The sequence below is a fragment of the Phacochoerus africanus genome, chromosome 9 (genome assembly GCF_016906955.1).
Source record: "Phacochoerus africanus isolate WHEZ1 chromosome 9, ROS_Pafr_v1, whole genome shotgun sequence".
In the NCBI taxonomy this organism is placed as follows: Eukaryota; Metazoa; Chordata; class Mammalia; order Artiodactyla; family Suidae; genus Phacochoerus; species Phacochoerus africanus.
The window spans coordinates 34,889,384-34,912,764 of record NC_062552.1 but is presented as its reverse complement, the minus strand read 5'-3'; the positions used below and the strand labels follow the sequence as shown (position 1 = coordinate 34,912,764).

At 41.6% G+C, this 23,381-nt stretch overlaps 1 protein-coding gene across 1 annotated transcript in view; it reads right to left on the bottom strand.

The window, feature by feature from the left end:
- ZFAND3 (zinc finger AN1-type containing 3) overlaps positions 1 to 23,381 on the bottom strand; it is a 338,241-nt gene that overhangs the window by 26,139 nt on the left and 288,721 nt on the right. The window contains exon 6 of the mRNA XM_047794803.1: positions 5,338 to 5,505. Within this exon, the coding sequence (XP_047650759.1) occupies positions 5,338 to 5,505 (168 nt within the window). The remainder of the gene's footprint in view (positions 1 to 5,337; positions 5,506 to 23,381) is intronic.

The window sequence follows — 23,381 nt, the reverse complement described above, 5'->3', positions numbered from 1 at the left end:
TGGGAAAAGAGTCTGAGAGAGAAAGGATATGTGTATATGTATGACTGGGTCACTTTGCTATACAGCAATTACCACAACCTTGTAAATTAATACTTCAATAAAACTTAAAAAAAAAAAAAAAGGGCCATGAAAATATTCCAGGTTAAAAGTCTGAAGAAACATGATAACTAAATGCAATACTTGACTGTGGACCGGATTGTGCACTGGAAGGAAACCGCTTTTATAAAGAACAGCACTGGGAGTTCCTGTAGTGGCTCAGCAGAAGCAAACCCGACTAGTACCAACAAGGATGCAGGTTTGATCCCTAGCCCTCGTCAGTATATTAAGGATCCAGCGTTGCCATGAGCTGTGGTCTAGGTCGCAGACAAAGCTCAGATCTGGTGTGACTGTGGCGTAGGCTGGCAGCTATAGCTCCAATTCGACCTGTAGCCTGGGAACCTCCATGTGCTGCAGGTGAGGCCCTAAAAAGCAAAAAAAAAAAAAAAAAAGAGAGAGAGAGAGAACATCATTGGATCAACTAGCAAAACTGACATGTGGACAAAAGTTTTGATGAAAGTATTTATCAGTATCAATTTACTGAAGCTGTGGTTATAAAATTGGAAACACTCCCTGAAGTATATAAAGGCTCACTATGTTTGCAACTTACTCTCAAATGGTCCAGAAAAAAAGAAAGAAAAAAAAAAAAACCCTGTAATTTTCAAATAAAAAGTTAAAAACAATACCTCCAAATCTCTTCTGATTTGTTTAGAATGAGGCCCATTCTAATTTTTTAGAGGCTTCTTGGGATTGAGAAGTGCCTAGAGCAGCAGTTCTCAAAGCACAGTCCTCAGACCAGCAGCATCAACATCACCTGAGAACCTGTTAAACATCCACAGGCACAGTGAGTCAGAAGCTCGGAGGGTGGGCCCAGCAGTCTGTGTTTTAGCAGCCTTCCATGTGACTGATGCCCATTCAAGTCTGAAATCCCTGACCTAAACTATGAGCTTCTACATTCTGTAATCTAGCTTCTATATTCCCCACAAAACCTAGTGAAATGCTTTATGCAAAGTCATATCTCAGTAAGTGCTTTCTGAATTTAGCTTGATAGTGAATGATAAGGCAGAAATGACCACTGAGGCAACTGGTGATAAACTAAATGTCCTAGGTAAAGCATTGCTCTGCATTTCTAAAGTGAATATAAAATTTATTTTGAAAGCAATAAAGGAAGTCAGATTACTCAAGAGGTTAGTAAAAGCACTGCTGTCCCAAAAGGGAGCATATCAGCTTACAGCGTAAGTCACTGTCAATTGAAAATATGCAGTAACTTATGCAAGCTCTTAGACTAGTATTTAAAAATTAATTCTGTGGTTCTGGGAAAAACTGCACAGCAATTAAAAAGCCATGCGGTGTGCATCATGTAAGATCTACTTGGAAAACATAGCACTCAGGTGGCTGCGATGTGGCCCAGATATGATGAGGATGGCCAGATTTCAGAAGAACACCCTCTAGGTGGCATCTGGAGAGATGAGACTCCTGTAATGACAACGAGCTGATCAATTTGCCTACTGAGTAGAAAATGAAACAAATAAATCCATTTTTATGCCATTGTTTTCCATCTTGAGAAGCTAAACTGCTGAAGATACTCTAGAATGCAGGATATCATCCCAGCCTCACCACATGCCTTTTCTAATTGGCACCCAGAAAGATTTCACAGGAAAAGGGTGTTACTTTGGTATTGTTGATTTAAAGGTTATCTAGTCACAGCGAGGCAGAGGAGATTCATCTTCAAAATTCACCTCTTTATTGAAAGCCCATGGAGTGTCTTGGCAATTAACAATTCCTATCACCTCTAGCTGTTCCCTATGTGAGAAGGCTCAGAACTCGCCTTACAAATTGCTCTTTTGAAGATCAAAGGGGAGCTGAATGTGTCTGTGTGCTCTCGATGAGACTGTGATTTAATGGAATTTTTAGAGAAGGCTTGCTGGCAGTGTTTGGATGACAGCCCCGGGCGGAGGATTCAGGGGAGCTTGGCCACTCTTCCCTTTGGAGCGTCTTCCCTGTCTTTAATTGGCACCTCATTAGAAATTAATGAAAATGACATCCTCTGTTCTTCCTGCTCTAGGCATCGAATGCTACAAAAAGGCCCATCACAATTCATAACACATTCAATTTATATAGCAATGGCTCTTAAGCATTATTTATGAGATGTGAATTTCTTGTCAGCAGTTAATAACCTGTACAGAGTGGAAGGGGAATGGAAAAAAGATTGTGAATACATATATAAAAAAAGATTTTCTGCAGTGAAGAAGTATTCTGCTTGAGTTCAAACTACCTTCCTGAGTTTTCACTTTCAGTAGTAAATTACTGTGTTTCCCCTCCTCAAAAACCTTTCAGGGCAGTTAAATATCTCTCCAGCACTCCATGCAACCTCAAGGAAATAACTACACAACTCACCTTTTCCTAGAGAGATCCAAGCAGACAGGGAGGAGGAACACAAGAGCTATTTGTTAAAGATAGTCCCAGAGGTGTGCATTCCTATTGCTGTCCTTCATCTTTTAAAATGTGGCAGTTGACTCAGTCATTTTTCTGGGCACATAAGCATGAAGCTCTCAGTGGGCCAAACTCAACTCCCAGCTCTCTCTTGGAAGCTGAGCTGGAGGGACTGCAGAAAGATCAGGCCTTTCTTCTCCAGCAGAAAAACCAAACCTTTTTAAAAGGAGACTCTTGGAATTGGGCACAAACCAAGGGACTACACGTTAGATCATTTAAAAAGAATGCTTGTCTATGGCCAACCCTTAGAAACCCAGCCTCGTGCCTGAGTGATGAAGAGCATAGCAGAGCAATCTGCACTCAGCAGTATAGTAAAGCTGGCTGTAATGGAGGAGCACATGAAGTCATCTAACATGGGTTTCTAGATATTTTCAGTTTGGTGCTTAAGACCTTAGGAAGTCAGGGAGTTCCTGCCATGGCTCAGTGGTTAATGAATCCGACTAAGAACCATGAGGTTGAGGGTTCAATCCCTGGCTTGCTCAGGGGGTTAAGGATCTGGCATTGCCATGAGCTGTGGTGTGGGTTGCAGATGCAGCTCGGATCCCGCATTGCTGTGGCTCTGGTGTAGGCCGGTGGCTACAGCTCTGATTAGACCCCTAGCCTGGGAACCTCCATATCTGCAGCCCTAGAAAAGGCAAAAAGACAAAAAAAAAAAAAAAAAGACCTTAGGAAATTAGGTGGTTGGCATCAAAGCCAAAGGGTAAAATGGGAGACTTGGTTACAACTCCTCTGGATGTCTCAGTGCTAACTGAATTCTCACTGCTTGTCTGACAAAGAGAAGAGCTATTAGCTACTGCCAGAGGCAAGACAGCACATTTGATGGGCCCACTGCTTGATCCACCAGGGCAAATCCTGTGTAATACCCAGGATTCAGTTACTTTAAAGAAGGAAACAAGAATGTAAGGTACAGGAAAATCCCATGATTCTAATTTAGGAACCACCAAGGCCTATGTTTTAAAAGCAACAGGTCAGAGAGGCTTTAAAATACTAGTAACAACTAGACTGCAGAAACCCCCAATAGTTCATGTGAAAACCAAATCAAGAATTTGCAGGCCACAAAAGATCTGGTGACCCAATATGGGCAAAGTTGGTTAGCCATGAGACCCTAGAGTTTCCTTGGCTAACCACAGTATTCCTTCATGATCTCATTAAGAATTTTAACTACCTTGCAGGGCTGATCAAGGCGCAGCCTAAGACTAAGGTTCTGGGCTCACCTGGACCATGCCATGTTGTAGGAACACAGCCAGAATTTGAAAATACTGCTGACAGCCTCTGCCCCCATGTCTTATCCTACCTCTCATCTCACATTTTCATACAAGCATTTAACAGGATAAATAAATGCCAAACTGAAAAATACAAACTTCCCTGGTGACACCTGGGCTCCCCAAGTCGGCCTCCATTTCTGCAGCTGAGTATGTGTTTCTGATCTTGCTGAGTACCACACACCAGAGTGTGTAACAAACAACTTCTAGTCATGACCGGAAAGGAGTTTCCATGAGAAGCTGGTACTCCTTCCCTCCTTCTCATTTCCAACAGGGCAGATAATTGAGGGGCAGGAGGAGTGAGGGCTGTCTCTTCAGAAGATAAGGCTCTGCGTAACCGTAACCGCTAAGTGGGGAGAGAACCATCGGGCCTGATGAGTGGCATCAGTGTGGAGAACATCTACGGTTATCCCAGTGGCGAAAGTCAGCGTCTAAGCTCCCACCTAAGGACTCTCACAGGTGGGGGCCAGTCTGCCTGAGGACAGCTCTGTCCTGCACAACAATTTTATTATACTCTGCCCTCAAGTCAGGAAATAAAAACAGGGGCACGAAATCTCTATGTCAGCCTAAATAACGTACCCACACAATTTTGCTTCTCTGGGACATGATGTATGTGGTCAAAAGGAAAGGAAGGATTGGTCTAAGTTTTGTTCCATTGTAGGTGGGTATAAAGTTTTTTAAAAACACATTAGTTTGTGGCAATTCTAAGAGTTGGTATTATGCTGGATGATACAGAAGGAAAGGTTACTTTAAAGCTATTTCAAGGAGTTAACTGACGATGAATTACGGTTCAAAGAAAATAATTTTCTAATCAAACTTTAATTTAAAAGGGATATGGGGGAGAAATCTTCCATTTATTATATGTAGTAAGAAGCTCATTCAAAATTAATTTAATATCTGAATTTTATGGTACATATCCCAGAATTTCACTGGTTTGTCTAATTTCTAAATAAGTCACCAATGAGAAGGAACCACAGTAATATGCAGTGGGGAGTTGAGAGCAGTAAGCAGTGACAATGCAACTCTAAGGAAATATGTGTTGGAGTTCCCGTTGCAGCTCAGTGGTTAACGAATCCGACTAGGAACCATGAGGTTGCGGGTTTGATCCCTGGCCTTGCTCAGTGGGTTAAGGATCCGGCATTGCCATGAGCTGTGGTGTAGGTTGCAGACGCGGCTTGGATCCCGAGTTGCTGTGGCTGTGGCGTAGGCCAGCGGCTACAGCTCTGATTAGACCCCTACCCTGGGAACCTCCATGTACCATGGGAGCGGCCCTAGAAATGGCAAAAAGACAAAAAAAAAAAAAAAAAAAAAGAAATATGTGTTAAGAGGAGTTGGGGATGTTTTGCCTTTTTTCTACATCTGAGAGGAAATACAGGGTGTTTAGAAATAAGAATCCTCCACTACTGACTTTCCAAGCTCCAAACCTACAGCAATGCAGGGAGGTACTCAGGAGATGGAGGAAGACTTCAGCCTCTTAGGAACACGTTCCAGAGCTACACCCAGGGGCCAAGGACAGTCTCCACCACGCCATGGGGGAGATGCTTACCGCAGCGGCAGGATCCCAACTCCTGCTGCACCAGCTCCAGTTTGGTTTGGCACTGGAAGCACCGACGGCGGCTTTTCTGTTTGGATCGGCTGGTTTCCTCGGGGCGTTCAGTACTCTCCAGTAGTCGTGGCCGTTTCACTGGCGAGGCCTCATTCTCAGACTGTGAATCTGAGCAAAACAACACATTTGGGGGTCATGGTTAGTGCCTGGCCCGGCAAGCACAGTTGATTAATGCACTGCCAAGCATTCTCCTGACCAGGCAACAGCCCTTTTCCAGGAACTGGACCTGTGTGAGCAAGACCCAATTCTGACTGGCCTGGATTATGCTGGACAAATTGTGACAAACATATACCTTCAGAGTTGACTTCTAACAAGCCAGGCCTGAGCTTAGGAGAGAAGGCAGAGGTGGCTCAATAGACATCACTTCTTGTTGTTTTTTTTATTTTTATTTATTTATTTTTTTGCTTTTCAGGGCCATACCCATGGCACAATGGAGGTTCCCAGGCTAGGGCTCCAATCGGAGCTATAGCTGCTGGCCTACACCACAGCAACGCATGATCCGAGCTGTGTCTGCAACCTACAACCGCAGCTCACAGCAACGCCGGATCCTTAACCCACTGAGCAAGGCCAGGGATCGAACCTGCAACCTCATGGTTCCTAGTCGGATTCGTTTCCAATGCACCACAACAGGAACTCCTCTTTGTTGTTTTAAAAAAGTCACCTTGGGAGTTCCCTTGGGGCTCAGCAGGTTATGAATCTGACTAGTATCCATGAGCATGTGGGTCTGATCACTGGCTTCACTCAGTGGGTTCAGGATCTGGCATTGCTGTGGCTGTGGCATAGGCCTGTGGCCACAGCTCTGATTCAATCCCTAGCCTGGGAATCTCCGTATGCCAAGGATGTGGCCCTAAAAAGACATACACATACATACATAAAAACAGTCATCTCTATGAGGAGACCGCTCTAGCTGGAAAGGGGATCCTCTCTTTGTACCCCTTCTCTGGGCCTAGTTGTTTTCTGCTTGTATTAGTTATTTATCTCCTCTTGGATCTTTGTCCTCAAGTAGACTATACTTCACCAGAGAAGGGACTATGTCTACTATTTCTTTTTCTCACCATGCTTAGCACAATTCCATACCCAAACTCGGTGTTTCATGGAGGGGGTGTCCCTAATCTTCTTTAGTAAAAACACATTTCTACTCCTAAGCACAACTAAATACATAAGAATCAGGTTCCAATACTGAAATCTATTCCACTTTTATTCAGAGTGAAGAAGTACCCTAGCTTGTTCACAGCCAGCTGTCCCACGGCCTCACTTGTGGGGTGGCACCGAGGCAGCACTTGGCACCACAACCCTAGGGCTGGTGCCAAGTTGGAAGGTGTTGTGTTGTGACAACTGTGTCTTAATAACCTCAAAAAAGACAAATGCAATAAAGTTCATGTCATAGGCAGGCTGTAAATTACTCTTGCCTTCAAAAAAAAAAAAAAAAAAAAGGCACAGCATCCAGGGAGCTCTGTACTCCCAGAATTGCTACCACTGCATAATGACGGTGCACCTCTTGCCAAGGTTGTGCTAAAATAAACCACCTCTGGAAGGGTGCCTCCTAAACAGACCCAGATTCCACCCCTTCTCACCCCTCCACCACCACCACCACATTGGTCCAGGCATCACCATCTCACCCAGCCCAGTGAAGTACTCTTCCTGGTCTCCCCGCCCTTCCCTTATCCCTACAGTCTATTCTTCACACAGCAGCCAAGCACACCTGTCAAAAATCAAGTTAGAATCACTTCACTCTCCTGGTCAAAATCCTCTAGTGGCCCTTCTTCTCAGAGGAAAAGTGCAGATACTTCCCCGACTCTCGGAAAGGGCCTGCATGATGAGGGGCCCTCTTCTTAGCTGTTCTCCCCCTCTGCTCCATCCACATTAGCCTCCTGTCTCCTGCCCGAGGGCCTTTGCACCTTCTGTTCCCTTTGTCTGAGATACCCTTTACCCCAATCCACAAGGGATCTCACCTCTTTTAAGTATTTTAAGCCGCCTTTTCAATGAAGTCCTCCCTGAAAACCTGGTCTAAACCTCTCTTGCCCCTTCTGTAGCCCTTCCCCTTCTCCTTTTCCTTCCCTTTGTTCCTCCACAGCACTGATCTTCTGACTTTGTCCCCTGGACAATACGAACTCCTGGAGGGCAGGACGTTTCATCTGCTTTGCTCACTAATGTGCCCTCCGCCTACAACTCAGCTTCTCCTAGGCAGTCACGATCTTCTGGTCAACGTGGCTCTAGTGAGAAGCAGCAGGCGCTGGCTGTATTTCAATGAAGGCTGTGGGTACGCCTTTCCCCAGACTCCCTCTGTGTGAAGATGCTACATGTCACCTGAGCACTCACTGGCCTCGACTGTGATGGCGTCTGCTCAGAGCCCTCCAGCCTACTGCATTGTGCCCTGAATTCAGAAGGCACACACCATTCTTGGCAATTGTAAACTTCATTTTTCATTTCATTTAGTCCTTCCAGTCCTACATGACGTTTTCCCCCAATACAAACCAACTAAACAAGGCCTTTGATGAAAACAATTGAAAGTAAGTTCAGCCTATTTCCCAGCTCTGCTGAGCAAAGCTGTCCAAATCTAGTCAGTGTGATGACTGAGGCAGCCAGAAAAGCTGGGACCCCTCCCCTTCCCCTACAAGAGCAACAAGCAACAATCTAAATGTAAATCATTACAAAGCAGCCAGCCAAAAGGAATTCACCTGGTATGAGCCGCATTGCTGGGGGGGGGGGGGGTCCTTTATTTTTAAACAAACTAACAATGGCACCATTTGTATTAATAACCCTACTTAGACCTTTTTTCCCTTTGGGTAACAAGAAAATTCTAGAGTAAAAGCTGTAACAACAACAACAACAAAAATTGTGTTTGTTCTGAGACAGGGTCCTAAATCTGGAGCATCCAAATAAGAAATTACCCCCAACTCCAGGGCAGTGAGGTGGGGGAGAGTAGAGAGACTAGGGTCCATACGAGAAGGGGAAGTATTTGAAGCCTTTGCATTATTAACCTGTTAAAATCCAGGGTGCCTTGATATGATGCCCGCACACCTGTAACAGAAAGATGAAGACTCGGACCCTCTTTCATTTGCCCTGTAAGATGACAGAACCTAATATATGTCTGGAAATGCAATGTTCACATTCAAAGCTGTTTCCCCAGTGAGACTGTCCCAAACTGTCAAAGGTGCTGTCTACCTACACAGCACCCACTTCCATTTCTAAAGCAAGCCTTTGCTATCAGAAGACAATTTACCTTCGGAATGGCAGTGCTATCCATGGCTATTTTCAATTAAGAGAGAAAGCGATGTGAATTTTCTGTTTTTTTGTTGTTGTTGTTGTTGTTGTTTTTTTTTTAGGGCCGCACCTGCGGCATATGGAGGTTCCCAAGGCTGGGGTCAAATTGGAGTTGTAGGTGCTGGCCTACACCACAGCCACAGCAATGCCGGATCCTTAACCCACTAAGCAAGGCCAAGGATCCACCCCACAACCTCATGGATACTAGTTAGGTTTGTAACCCACTGAACCACAATAGGAACTCCTGAATACAGCAGATTTTAATATACGATTCTTAAGATTGAGAAACAGAATTGATTATAATATAATCATAATCACCACTGGTCATCACCAAACAACCCAGCATGATGTAACCCCCAAAATGAGAAGGCTGTCCGGGCTCTTCTAATTCCCCACCTTGTTTCACCAATGAGCACCCAGTAACAACAAAACTAAGGAATAAGTCTGCATGGTCTCATGCTGAAATCCTCCTCTATCCATTCTACATTATATATAAAGACAACCAAGTTATTTGTTCTGGAGGCCAGGCAGCACTGGATGTTCCTGAAGCAGCAGGGTCCTAAGGTAGGTTTCTGATGCTGCCAACAGCTTCTGGCTGCGCTGAATCAGCCATCCTAAAGGACCAGCACCTGGCCCTAGTCAGTCCTCAGAGAGTCAATGTCTCAGCATCTGTATAAGCCCAAGACCAAAGGCATCCATGGATAGAAAGTCTGAGCCATGAGAAGCAGTCCTCAACACATCTAAACCAAGACAGATGAAATCTTTACCAAAATGTGCTATTTTTCAAAATCAAGGAACTGTTCCTAAATATTAAGAGATTCATAACTTTATCACTCTGAAATAAGCCCATGTATCCTTCACTCAATCAATTGTTTTTGTGGTTTTTTGTTTTTTCTTTCTTGGCCACCTCACAGCATATGGTGTTTCCAGGCCAGGGATCATACCCAAGCCACAGTTGTTACCTACACTGCCGCTGTGGCAACGTCAGATCCTTAACCCATTGTGCCAACCCGGCAATTGAACCTGTGACCTGGTGCTGCAGAGACACCGCTGAGCCCACTGCACCACAGCGGGAACTCTTCAATGCTCTATTAAATGCAAAGGAATCTCTGCGCCCTCTAATGCTCCCAACCACAAGGAGGGAGGGGAAATAACCCCCTAAACTATTTACCACCCTTCACATGCTGCCATCCAGGAAGGTGACTGTGTTATATATAACTTCTTAGCGAAGCAAACCATTCTTTGGCATTTCCTCACAAGTCAACTTAGTGTTTTAATTAGAAGCTAATGAAATAAATAGCGGTCTACAGGATTATCATCATGTCTGCATAAGAAATTTACATCTCCTCTGCTAATTACTTAATGAAACCTGTGCCATGGGGAGAGCTGCCTAAATAAGAGAAACAGATGTCCAGGACAGGGATTCTAATTACATAATAATGAAATAAATAATTCAACTATTCAATTATAAATTTAATGCCAATTTTAAAGGACTACCAGAAAGAAAACGTCCAAATATGGCCAACACTAAAGGAACTTGCATCTATTGTCCATATTTGAATAAATTAAACTTTGACTATATACCTTTTGCTCACAAACATTATTCTTATTACCCTGAAACATTTTCAATTTCCTAAACAATGAAAAACACATACCAGTCTACTTGCATAATCTGAATCTGAGCAGTAAGGGTTAAATGTAGAGAGAAAGGTGAACAGAAATAACTCTCATCTGCAGCTTTAACTGTCAGAAGAAACATGTCCTTGCAAGGAGCATGCTCATTAGCAGTAGGAGGAGATGTAGCAGCAAGCTAGAAACTGCTCCCACCCCAGGAGTTAGGAGTGACTTCTAATTAAAGTCCTCTATAAAGGGCCAACAAAGCACATTTTTCCCCAGTATGCTTTTTCTTGAGAACATAATCTAGTCTGTACCCACACAAGTGCTGCCCACATGCCTATGCCAGGCTCACAGTTCTTGATACTCACCAGACCCCCTCTTCCTCTGCCTACATTTAATAGAATGAGGAAGACACTACATCAGATCTCCTAGACAGAGGAAAGTCTGATCAAGAATCATAATGTGATTAAATGAGAAAGGAAAATCTTAAGAAAAAGCATTTTATCTATCAGTTTCCTAGAATTAACCATTTCTTAATTTATGACAAAGAAACAAGTACAGTGATTTTAAAAATATATAATTCTCTGAAGAGAGAAAGTCTTCTAATTGTACTTTCCTAGCCAATAGCAGAAAAGTAACGGTAAGACTTTCAATTTAGGAACACAGTTTAAGTGCAAAACTTGACTGCAGACAACAAACAAACCTACTTCTTTTAAAATTCTGTTTCGTCTCTGACAGAAATTCACATTTGTTCCTTACTGTCACTGTTCTTGTCTTTATTACTCATGTTCTCTGCTGAAATTTTCCAAATAAATTGTGTCAGGCCTGTCAGAGTTGTATCCCAATTTTTCTTAATCTCCCATCACTGTGTAGCTGGCAGCCCGCACTCAACAGGGACTGCTAACCACAACCGTGTCCTTGTGACATCTCAGTCAGGCTCCTGACCCTCTGTACAAGCCACCACTCAGATTCGGAATAGGGGAGTGGGAGAAGCAAAGTGACAACAAAGAGACGGAAGACTTCTTCTATTTGCTCCACCCCCACCTTCCCTCACTTCTAAGAAAGAAAGATGAATCTGTTTAATCTCAGGCTCTATGACAGCTTTTGAGGTACTCAATCAGTTTTTTTAGAACCTATCACAGCCTCTTGACAGATTGACATTTATGATCCCAACAGCCTGTGCAAACATCAGTAAGAGCAATAATTAATGAACCCTCACACATCACTGCTATCTTTCCTTTGACCATTTAAAAGAAGCTTAAGCCGCTCAAACCTCAGGTCCGTGAAATACCACATTCTCACTGGAAAAACTGATAAAAAAACAAACAAAAACACTTTAAAAAAATCTGTTTTATATGTATTTCTGTTTCTCCTCCTGCTTGCTTTCAGTGTATTAGATTCATCCTCCCCTGGCTTCTTACCCTTTATGCCATAAGAGACTTCATAAGAGAAAACTCCCTCATTACCCATTAAAATTTTGTTTCTACTTATTCTACTAGAATCCACCCACTTCTTTCTTATCTTCCTAATGGTCCTAGAACTATTTTGGAATAGCACGCCTGTTAAAAAGCTATTCCACAGAGAAAGAAGTTCAAGTCTTTGGAAAAAAATTTTGTGGAGAATGCCTTTTCATTTGATACATAATACAAAGATGAATCTAGCTTGAAATGCTTCCAGCATGCCATGTCTTACCATAACCCTTTTAAGGGTCAGGCACTCTCAAACTGCCAGGCCACACTACTGTTCAGCATTAACCCCTCTCCTCTCCATCCATCTCCACGCCCGTCTCCCCAGACTACTTTCTCTGGCTCGCTCCTCTGCTACCAAAGCTGTCTTGAGGATGGCCTCGTCTATCACAGCCTCAGGCTGAAGGCAGACCTCTGACGCTTCCTCCCTGCTGGGAACACAGCATCAGGAGACCTGGGGTGATCAATGAGCAGAACCAATTAACTTGGGAGCACATCTCAACTTTTGGAGTCTCTGTCCTCCTTGGTCTGCTTAAAAGACAGAAGGCACCAGAAATCTTGGGGGTAACTGTACCATCTAACTGTCTGGTTTCGATCTTCAAAACAGCAATGCAGAGGCTACTTGTGTAGGAATTTTTCTTGATTGGAAGATAGCTTAAAGAGCAGAGAACACATGAAGTCACAAGTCATGATAATTTGCACCCTTCATGAAATAAGTACCTATTATGTTCCAAAGGCATGTTTGAAAGACTGGGATCAGATTCTCACTTCCTCATGGCTCATCTTCCCCTCTGACTGCTGTTAGACAAGAAGATGCTGGAAGCTGATTTTGGTGGCACACTCTGACACCAGAGAAAAGCAATGATAAATTCATCAAAGGATCATGCAGGAGAAGCTAATGGGCTGTGGGGAGAACAGCTCATTAAATAAAATAATCTTAAATGAAATCATGGCATCAGAGTCCAACAGGTCTAAAGGGTTAAGGTCTAAGATCTAAAGTGAGGGTTTTTCCCTCAACTGTTCTTCCTGTCTAATCTGTCTGCCTTGTATTACTTTTTCTTTCCTATTGTGCTGTCTAGGCTTTCTAGTAAGATGCTAAAACAGGAGAATTGAGAGAGGACATTTTTGCCTTGTTCTAACCTCAGAAGTATTTAGCCTTCACCCAATTTTTTATTTTGAAAATTTTCAATATAGAAAAGTTGAAAGAATAATACAATACCTGTGTACACTCCATTCAGATTCAACAACTGTTAACAAACCATCTATCACTTTGCTTTACCTCTCCCCTCCAAATTTATACATCCCAACACTGAACCATCTGAAAATAAGCTGCAAAATCAAAATACTTCATGTATATACATTTAATAAGAGTATTACTTTACATGACCAAAATATCATACTCAAGAAAATTAAGAATAACATTTTAATCCCATCTAACATTTAGTCCATATAGAAATTATCTTCAGTTTTCAAAGGCATGTCCCATCAAGCTACATGTGTTATATTTTAATCTAGAACAGTATGCCTCTCAAATTGTTCATTTGTTCATTTATTCAAATGACATGGACTTTTTGGACAGTCGGTTAGTTTTCCTGTGGGACATACCACCATCCTGGATTGATTGGTTGATTCTTTCTCTCTCTTTCCTTTTTTTTGGTGGGGGGGGGGGTGGAATTGGAGGTGCAGGTGCCAGCCTATGCCACAGCCACACCAGATCCCACTTCTTTGACCTACACTACAGCTCAAAGAACACTGGATCCTTTAACCCACTGAGCAAAGCCAGGGATCAAACCCACATCCTCATGGATACCAGTCAGGTTCTTAACCCAGTGAACCACAATGGAAACTCCCTCTTTCTATCTATTCCTATTGGCATCATTTACTTGTTTGTAAGAAAGGAGTTTTTTACTGTATACCTCCTGTTTCATATTTAAGGCCAGAAATTAAAACTTCCTGCAAGCCCCTGACAAACCCACATGGTCGGAGAATTGGCACAAGGAAGGGCAGGTGAAGCAGGGTAAGCACTGTGTAACTAGCCCAGATCCCACTGCATCTTGGCAGTGAGGGAAGAGATGTTCTTCCTCTAACCTCCTCCACTGCACACCTGTAATACAAGACATCAGGATACAGTCCATCTGTGCCTTGGCAAGGAATGGATGCTGAGGCGAACATTAGGAGATGACATAGCTATTGTTAGCTATTAGTAATTAGCTATTAGCTATGATTCAGAACATGACTTCTAAAACTCTGATGGCACTGCCTGTGACTGAAGTTGGTCCCAGAAAGCCACAAATCATTCTCCAATTATCTCCTTTCCAATAGCTTCCTGGCCTTTTTCTGATTGCCTTTCCCCTCCGAACAGGTTTACACTGCCGCTAGTTGTTCCTACAAGACATCTCGCCATTGCTGAATCACTCAACTCTTTAAACCTAAAGAAAATCTTCATCAGAATAAAAAACATAAAGCAAAAGCCCAGAAAGCTTCACTTGCAAAAAAATCACAATCTTATTGAGTAAAATAATATTCTTGGTTTATCTGATTTAATTTATTTAAAGCCTCTAGATTAATGACTACTCTGTTCAGAGCCAAAACAATGGTCAATATTTTATTAATTAGTTCTCAGGCACCTACTGTGTGCCAGGCTTTGAACTGACAAATCAGACCTGCATATAGCAGTAATCTCTGCTCAAGAAGTCACGGTCCAGAAGGAAAATCGTAAACAAATTAACCTACAGCACACTAAATGGCCTATTAATATATGAACAGAATGCTACAAACATAAAATGTGGAAATGATAAATTCTGCTGAGGATGTGAGTAGGAAGTAGAAGAAGGAGAGGTCAAAAAGGTACCTCTTGAATTAAGAACTATATTGTATATAAGGAGACAGGTGGTTCTTAGCCCATATTTGTCATCCTCATGTTCACTGCTGTTAGCTATGCTTTTCGGAACACCATGTATACAAAAGTTGTTGCTCATCTTACCCTCTACCTCTCCTCTTCACCCAAAATAGTATCAATTAGTACATTCTTTCATGGTCTGGGGAGCAAAGGTATTGGAGAATACCTGTTGGATGGGTTTTCAAGGAAATAAAGCTGCTGTTTATCTTTTCCTTCTTTGACTCCAACTGGTTCCATTTTTTTTTCCCTTGGGGCTCACAAACATCTCAATGTCAATGGCCAAATTAATTTTCCATCATGTTCATTAACCTTAATAGTGGTCTATCTGATCAGACACATACCTGGCTTTAAAACTGCAAATTTTTATCAGAAATCTTTCAAGCTCATTTTCTCATTATTAAATAATTTTTTACTGATTTTTTTTCCATTATAGCTGGTTTACAGTGTTCTGTCAATTTTCTACTATATAGCCAAGGTGACCCAGTCACACATACACATTCTTTTTTCTTACATTATCATGCTCCATCATAAGTGACTAGGTATAGTTTCCAGTGCTATACAGCAGGATCCCATTGCTTATCCATTCCAAAGGCAATAGTTTGCATCTATCATTATTAAATAATTTATTCTGAGATAATTGTAGGTTCAAATGTAACTACGGGCAATAATCAAAAAAAACCCATCCTTCACTCAGTTTCCCCAATGGTAACATCTTGCAAAACCCTAGCACAATGTCACACCCAGGATTCGAATGTTGATACAGTTAAGCTACAGAACATTTCCTCGCCACAAGGCTCCCTCATGCTGACTTTTACAGCTATGCCTACTTCCCCCTCTCCTCTCTGCTCCATGGCAAACCCTATCCTCAATTTCTAAAATTCTGTCATTTCAAGAATGTCATTTATATGGTCATACATGAACATATAGATAGAATCACATGGTATATAACCTTTTGTTCAAGCTCATTTTTAAGATCACTCATCACAAAAGGGATTCCTTAAGTTACGTTTCAGGAATAACTGCAATAATAATCACTAACACAAAGCACTTATTCTGTGCTGGGACTCTTTAAATGCTTTTACATACATTAACTCATTTAGCTTTTATAACGATGATATGTATGAGGTAGATACTATTTTTACCTGCATTTTAAGATGAGGAACTGAGGCATGGGTTAAGTGAGCTGCTGAAGATCAAACAACTAGTAAGCAGAAAGTTGGAATGTGAACCCAGAGTCCTTGCTCTTAACCACTATGCTGTCCTGTCTCCAACTGTCCTACTTCAAGACTCTATCTATTTCTGCTCTTCCATGAGGGTACTTTATCGTGAAGGTGAATTTTTGCTACTTCTGCTTCTACTACTTCCTATGTCTACAAAGACCCTACTGCCTCTGGGATTTGGGGGGTGGGGGGAGATACTGGGGCTACGTATGGGAATGAAAAGAAGCACCTCTCTCTGGTCCACTTAGAATCTTCTTATCCAAACATGACAGTGCACTTCCTCTAGGATCCATCTCAGCTGAATAACCCTACTTGTCCTCTGCTCTTGGAATATGATTTATAAGATTTACTCCTCATCCCGTTTTCTTCGTATTTCTGCTAACTCTCCAAGTATCTCTGAATTGCAGTCATAGTATTTTATTTATATGAAATAAACTCATTTTTTTTCTTTCATCTTTATTTTAAAAAAAATCTGTCCACAGAAGTTTATTATTTGTAGCATGATGCAAAAAATAATTTCTCTCCAATAGCAAAGGAAAAGCCAATTATTTTTATTTGAAATTTTATTTCATTCAATGGTCAGAAAAGGTAAAACATACCTTCTCCCCTTTATATGTGTCCCACAGGCAGAAGTCAAAGCTTCCTCTTCTCAACTACCCTGATAGCTTCCTTTGGCTCATATATCAAGTCTTGTTAAAAAGGCACAAATGAGGGTGAGTAGCCCAACCCATAAACCACTCCTGGGTTCATCTGAAAAAAGGTGCGGTGGCCAAATGCCTGATTGTTTGTTAAATGCCATTCCTTCTGTACTATTTACTTAAAAGATTATCACTAGGAGCTAGATTCTGGAGGGTTGGGTGGTCAGCTGAACCCTTCAGACTGGCAATACAATGATCATCCTTTATAGCTGGTACTGGCCTGGTACCACTTCCTTGTGTTAGCTTCTCCATTAGCAAGACTTGTCCTGCCTGCCCAACTAAACCATATAACTTTCCCCATAGATTTTTCAGTTACTCACTATAACTGACAAATTACCCTCAAGAGATGATCTTTCCTTTTTTATAACCTGCTTGGGTATTTTAGAGTTCAACAACATTACAATGCATTGATTTTTTAAAAAATATTACGTTTATAGCATCTGTAGAGTACAGGATAAGGTAGCACCATTAAGATGAGACAAATAGAGAGAGAGCAAGATTAAGAAACCCAAGAGAAATATGTACTTCTCAAAGGCCACAAGCCTTTCTGTTCTATGACCACAAGGGTTCTAAAACTCTTAAAGTGCTAAGACTTGTCTTGAACACCACGTTTTCCAGTATTTCCAGAAAACTAAGATTAGCCAGTTTATTTTCAATTATCCAAAGAAAGGGAAATTTGAGATACTCTATTAAGTCACTATATATTCAGATTTGTAACTTACGACTGTGTCTATGGCAGGCAATACTATTTTCATTTAGTTTCTTTTAACATTCATTTAGAAGTTACATTGCCTAAAAATATGGAGTAAGTCTTCTGCTTACTCTATAGTTACAAGAAACCTAGATTTTTCATATTATACCTTATAAAATCATTCAACTGTTTTTTGGGTTTTATTTTTTTGTCTTTTTGCCATTTCTTGGGCCACTCCTGCGGCATATGGAGGTTCCCAGACTAGGGGTTGAATCAGAGCTGTAGCCATGGGCCTACGCCAGAGCCACAGCAACGCGGGATCCAAACCGCGTCTGCAACCTATACCACAGCTCATGTCAACGCCAGATCCTTATGTACTGAGCAAGGCCAGGGATGGAACCCACAACCTCATGGTTCCTAGTTGGATTCATTAACCACTGAGCCACGACAGGAACTCCTCATTCAACTGTTTTGAACACCTATGTAGTACATGTGACTAGAGCCACTTCTTCCTACTGGTGACTTTCATTTAGCAAAAGCCAGGAGGAAAGGGACATGCCAGAAGTATTTAAATAATACTGTACCCCCATATCTTGGTTTCCAAAGCATGAATGATTTGCCCAAGGGTTAATCTGATTTGGTCTTTGATTTTGTCAGGAAAACTGAAAATAGGTGCCTTTTATGGAAAAACACTTGAGTAGGAGGGTAGAGAGAGGAAGAGGACATGGGTAAAGATGGCTTTTTATTAAAAACATACATTCACACAAAACGTCTAACATTCCCACGCAAGTCATCTCACCTCTATGAAGCTCACAACTGTTTGGTCTGCTTGACTTACAGTGTAAGCCTCTAGGCACAGGAGCAGAATCAGCTATATTTAGTACTCCACTGGTGCCCCACAACAAAACAACAACAACAACAACAATAAGGAACATCTCTATAACAGAAGACAAATTCCTAAGGATGGTAATCTTGCAATGAGAGACTGTCATCCTTTGGGCTGTGCTCCAGGTTTAATGTACAGGCTGGGGAATGTCTGAAAGTTTCTGTTTTGCTATTTTAAAAAAAAATCACCTTGAATGCATAACTAAGCAGATGCTAAAATTAAATAGCTGATTTGTTTTAAACTATTTCTGTTTCTAATTTAGCATCAACTTAATTCAGTTCCTCTCTCTACCTATCACTTAGTTTCTTCCACCCAAGATTCTGTCTTTTGACTCATTACTCCCAGTGTAAATCCTTAAGCTTATAAATAAGTATGTCTGTGCCTCATTTTAACTCTTTCCAATGTGAGGCTAAATGAACCTAAAGTTAGAATTTAACCTGAGGAAAAGAATGCCAAGAGAAAGCCTTGTCCTGGTCCCTCCTACCGCCCCTGAATGAGTACGTTAGGCGTCCACTGCTCAGGGTTGTAGCAGTGTTGATACAGGTGCTACCAAGTGTGTAGAAGGTTGAAGAAAGCTGCCTCAGGAAAATGGTTTATGAAGAAAAAAGAAGTAACCCCATTTGTAAAATGACCTGCTGAAAACCAGAGGCAAGAAATTCTGCCCAAAATTATCACCAAGGTTATCTTTAGTCCATATCTGAAACATGAGAGGAATAAGCATCTAACGTTTTAACCTCAATTCAAAACACCACAGATCAACACACTTCACTTAAAGAATTATTATTTATCACATTATGTCCACACTATAAACCATACTAAAAAATCGACTCTAAATTTTATCAATGATTAACTTCCAAATTTTAAAAATTATATGTAAGATAATACCTTGATTTTAAGAATAACACACTGAAGGTTTTAGTATAACAAAGATAATTACTGAAATAGTTAGGGATATGGATAGAACACACACACATACACACACACACGCTCTAAGGGCAAGAGCAGAGAGAACACAGAAAACCAATGTGGTAATAAGCATTTAGAGAAACTAGGTGAGGAAGTACTTAAGAATTCTATGGAATCTTCATGTAAAGTTTCTATAAATCCGAAAGTGTGTTAAAAAAGCAACAACAACCATATCCTAGAGTAGCCATACTTGGAAATGACTGGCTAGAGTGCCTGTTGAATTCCTTCCCAGAAATGTTAGTTCTGATGGGCGAGTACATGCAGACAGTTGTTAACATGCAATCACCAGTAAGGTCAAAGCTCCTGCTTCTCCAGGTGTGCAGTTAAGTCAACACTTTAATTATCAGTAGTTTTTAACTTAATGTAGTTAAGTACACTTTAATGATCAGTCACAAACTTCTACATGTCACCCTCTTAGTTTACACTTCCTCCAGTTCTAATAAGGACCCATTTTTAATTGCATCACTTACTGCAATGGCTGTTCCAGGAAGGATGATAACCAAGACCTTAAGATGTGATTTTTTATTTATTTTTATTTTTTGTCTTTTTGCCTTTTCTAGGGCGGCTCCCGCGGCATATGGAGGTTTCCAGGCTAGGGGTCTAATCGGAACTGTAGCCACCGGCCTACACCAGAGCCACAGCAACGTGAGATCTGAGCCTTGTCTGCGAGCTACCCCACAGCTCACGGCAACGCTGGATCCTTAACCCACTGAGCAAGGGCAGGGATCGAACCCACAACCTCAGGGTTCCTAATCGGATTCATTAACCACTGAGCCACGACGGGAACTCCCTTAAGATGTGATTTAAATCCTAGAAATGGATTTATCAACAGGATGCCAAAGAAAAAGTAAGTCTGAATTCTTGTCAGTTACAAGAAATATCAGTTAAGGCTAAGCTGGAAAAGAGACTGTGCCTCAGCTAATACCTCCCATTCAAATCAGTACTACACAAGTTTCCTCCTTCAGCCCAGCTTTCTTTTAAAAGTTACCCTGTATATATTTGAACATATAATTCAAGCTATAATGTAATAACATCTTTGGAAAAGAGTTATTCAACTTTCTCTAGGAACAAATAAGTGGTGTGCAATATATTTTTCAAGTAAATCTTGGCTATGTTCGAAGTAAAAATCTAAAGATTGTCTCCTGTATTGTTTCTCCACCCCTTTCTAAATTAACACAAAATTAACAATTTGAGTTAAATGCCCTCTTTTCTTGCTTATATATGTATGCATTCTTAATAAGTTTTGAAAGGGTAGATGGATGTGGGAAATGCACAATATGTAACTAATTCCCCTGTCCACTGAGCTAATAGAGATGTGGTTTATTTAAAATTCTGAGTTGTGGCTCTGATATTTGGGAATGGCTCTGAAACTCTGTGGGTAGATACTGGTAATGAAACAGAGAATTCAGAACGGAGGGGAGCATAAGGCCAAACAAGCTTTTATAGCAGTGTGTGTATATGTTCTAAAAATAATTATACATATGTGGTGGGAGGCTGGTTAACTGAGCCCACAGAGAGTCACTTGGCTGTTCAGATAACTAATCACAATATAAAGTCCCCCATGACAAGAATGCTTCCAAGGTTGAGCTGTCTGATTTTTTTATCATAAAGAAGTAAATTTATTGGCTAAAGTTCCCTCATGTTGTTGATTTGGATGCAACAGCCAGTCTTTTAACTGCAAGAAAACTATCAACCCTCCGTGTCTCCTAAATTGTGTGTGATCTGCCCCAGAAAGGAGGAGTTCTCAATTATAAGTATAAAAGCTTAGAGACGAGCTCAGAAAATAAGAGTATTTTTGGGGGTGGGGAAGGCAAGCTTGAGAAATTTCTGTAAGAATTACTTTCTCCCAATACATAAAATCTTACTTTTAAAATAAGGCCTATAGGGGAGTTCCCGTCGTGGCGCAGTGGTTAACGAATCCGAGTAGGAACCATGAGGTTGCGGGTTCAATCTCTGCCGTTGCTCAGTGGGATAATGATCCGGCGTTGCTGTGAGCTGTGGTGTAGGTCGCAGACACAGCTCGGATCCCACGTTGCTGTGGCTCTGGCGTAGGCTGGCAGCTACACTTCTGATTAGACCCCTAGCCTGGGAACCTCCATATGCTGCAGGAGCGGCCCTAGAAATGGCAAAAAGACCAAAAAAAGAAAAAAGAAAGAAAAAAAAGAAAACACAAAAACACACACACACACAAAATAAATAAAAAAATAAAAAATAATAAAATAAGGCCTATAAACTGAACAAAAAAGTTTGATCTTCCTGTTTTGATACCAAATTTTCTTAAGAAAGGGTTTTCTGGGCTTCTTGTCACTCACAGCCCTCATTGGTTCAAACAGGGCTGCTAAATGCCCTCACCTGGTCCCTTGACTGCCCTTCTTCTTCCCATGTCTGCACTCTCCCACCAGAACTGCTTGGCCTGAGGTCCTCATTACCAGTTTCTGATTCCACTCCTCTTTCCAACCTGACACGTGAGTTACTTGAGTTTTCTCACTTTCCTCCACACTCCCTCAAATTTCCCTTTACCCTCCTCAGGTACCTTCTGCCCACATCTCCATTTCCTTTGAGCATTTATCAGGCACTATGTTAGGTACTTTAAATGGATAATCTTATCTCCCTCAAAACAATCTGATGGCTGCATCTGTTATTCAAGAGAAGAGAAAATCAAGGCTCACGGAGAGGTCCAACAACTACTCTTCCAGTTACATGGTTGTAAAAGAGGGCCCTGGAATGTAAACCCAGGGAGTCTGCCTCTAGAGCCCACATTCTCAATCACCAACACCTGTACCCCTCTTCCCCTGAGAATTAGGGGCTTTAACCTGGGTTTACTCCGATCCCCTAGATTTTCAAAAAACAACAACATTCTATTGAGGCTACCTTTCCTTTTTGTGTTCCACAAATGATTAAATGAGGAAGAACAATCCTGACTCTGTCCCAGATAACTTCCATCAAGAGAAATAAACACATTCTCCTCTGACTCCTCCACCCAGGCCCAACTAAAATAAAAGCACAAAAATAGTAAGAAGAATGAACCCACCATAATAAATATAACCAAATGTGTTTAACATAATCAGCAAGAGACTTTAAACATATTTCTAGGTGTTGAGAGCAATGGGAATGGGTTAAGGCTGAAGCGTGGTGAGTGCAGAGGCAGTAACCACCACATACCAAGGCAGTCGGTCTTAGGAGAAGCAGAATGAACAGCAGAGCAGAAAGCAGAGCATCCACTGAAAAGTGTATTTGTAAAACCACTGTACTGATTTTGGCAGCAGGCTACAATTACCTGGCAAAAAATTCCGGATAGCTCCTGTCTAGAAAAAATGAATGACCCACCCAACAAAGCTGTTTCTCTGGCTCCTCCTCACAGTCACCTCCTCCTCCTTTCCTCCTGACAGCCTGGTGGCAGGCTCTCCACTTTCCCAAAACAAATTCTGCCAGTTAACACCTCTTCCCCACTCCATTTCACAGAGAGCTCCCAGTAAAAATTCCCATTCAAGAAAGGTGCATGGTAGGTACCCTTCCCACCCATCCAGGCTTTTTTTTCTTAAAAGTCAACAGAAAACCAAGCTTCACCAGGCAAAGGAGGAGGAGAACCTGAAGAGGGAAGGAAAAGACTAAGACTTCCTAGAAAAATTGGCCTCAAAGCAATCACAGAGAACTCAGCAAAGAGAGGAGAACAAGTCCAACCACTAACTAATATACTCGAAAGACATTCCTAAATAATAGTAATAGTCACAAACAAGAATAGGATACTATGAAAAAGAAACCTTCAGAGAAAAAGAACAACAATCTTCACAGTCGAAAGAAGAGGAACAAAATAAAGTCAACAGAAGCACCTGAACACAAAGGAGTTGGAGACTATAAGAAAGGGGTTAAGAGAAAAGATCACCAATCTAGCACGTCCAACATTTGTACTATGAGTCCCCAAAGAGAAGGAACATTATTGGATTGGGGAACAGCAAAGACCATCTGCAGTTCCATGCAGTCTTCAGATCTTAGGGCCCAACAAGTAGTCAGCATCTTGAATGAGGGAAAAAGAGGACGACCACGGGATACTTTACATTTGAACACCAAGGATAAAAACCTGATCCCAAGAGTTCAGAGGTGGAAAAATCCTAGATATACACTGATAAAAATGAAAATCGGTGCCATCTGACTTCTCAGTAATAACACGGAATGCTACAAGGGAGCAATAATTTTCATCCTAGTCAAACTTTCCATGAAGCCGGAGGCAGAAAAGACATTTTCAGATACGTAAGAACCCCAACACTCTTTCTCTTAGG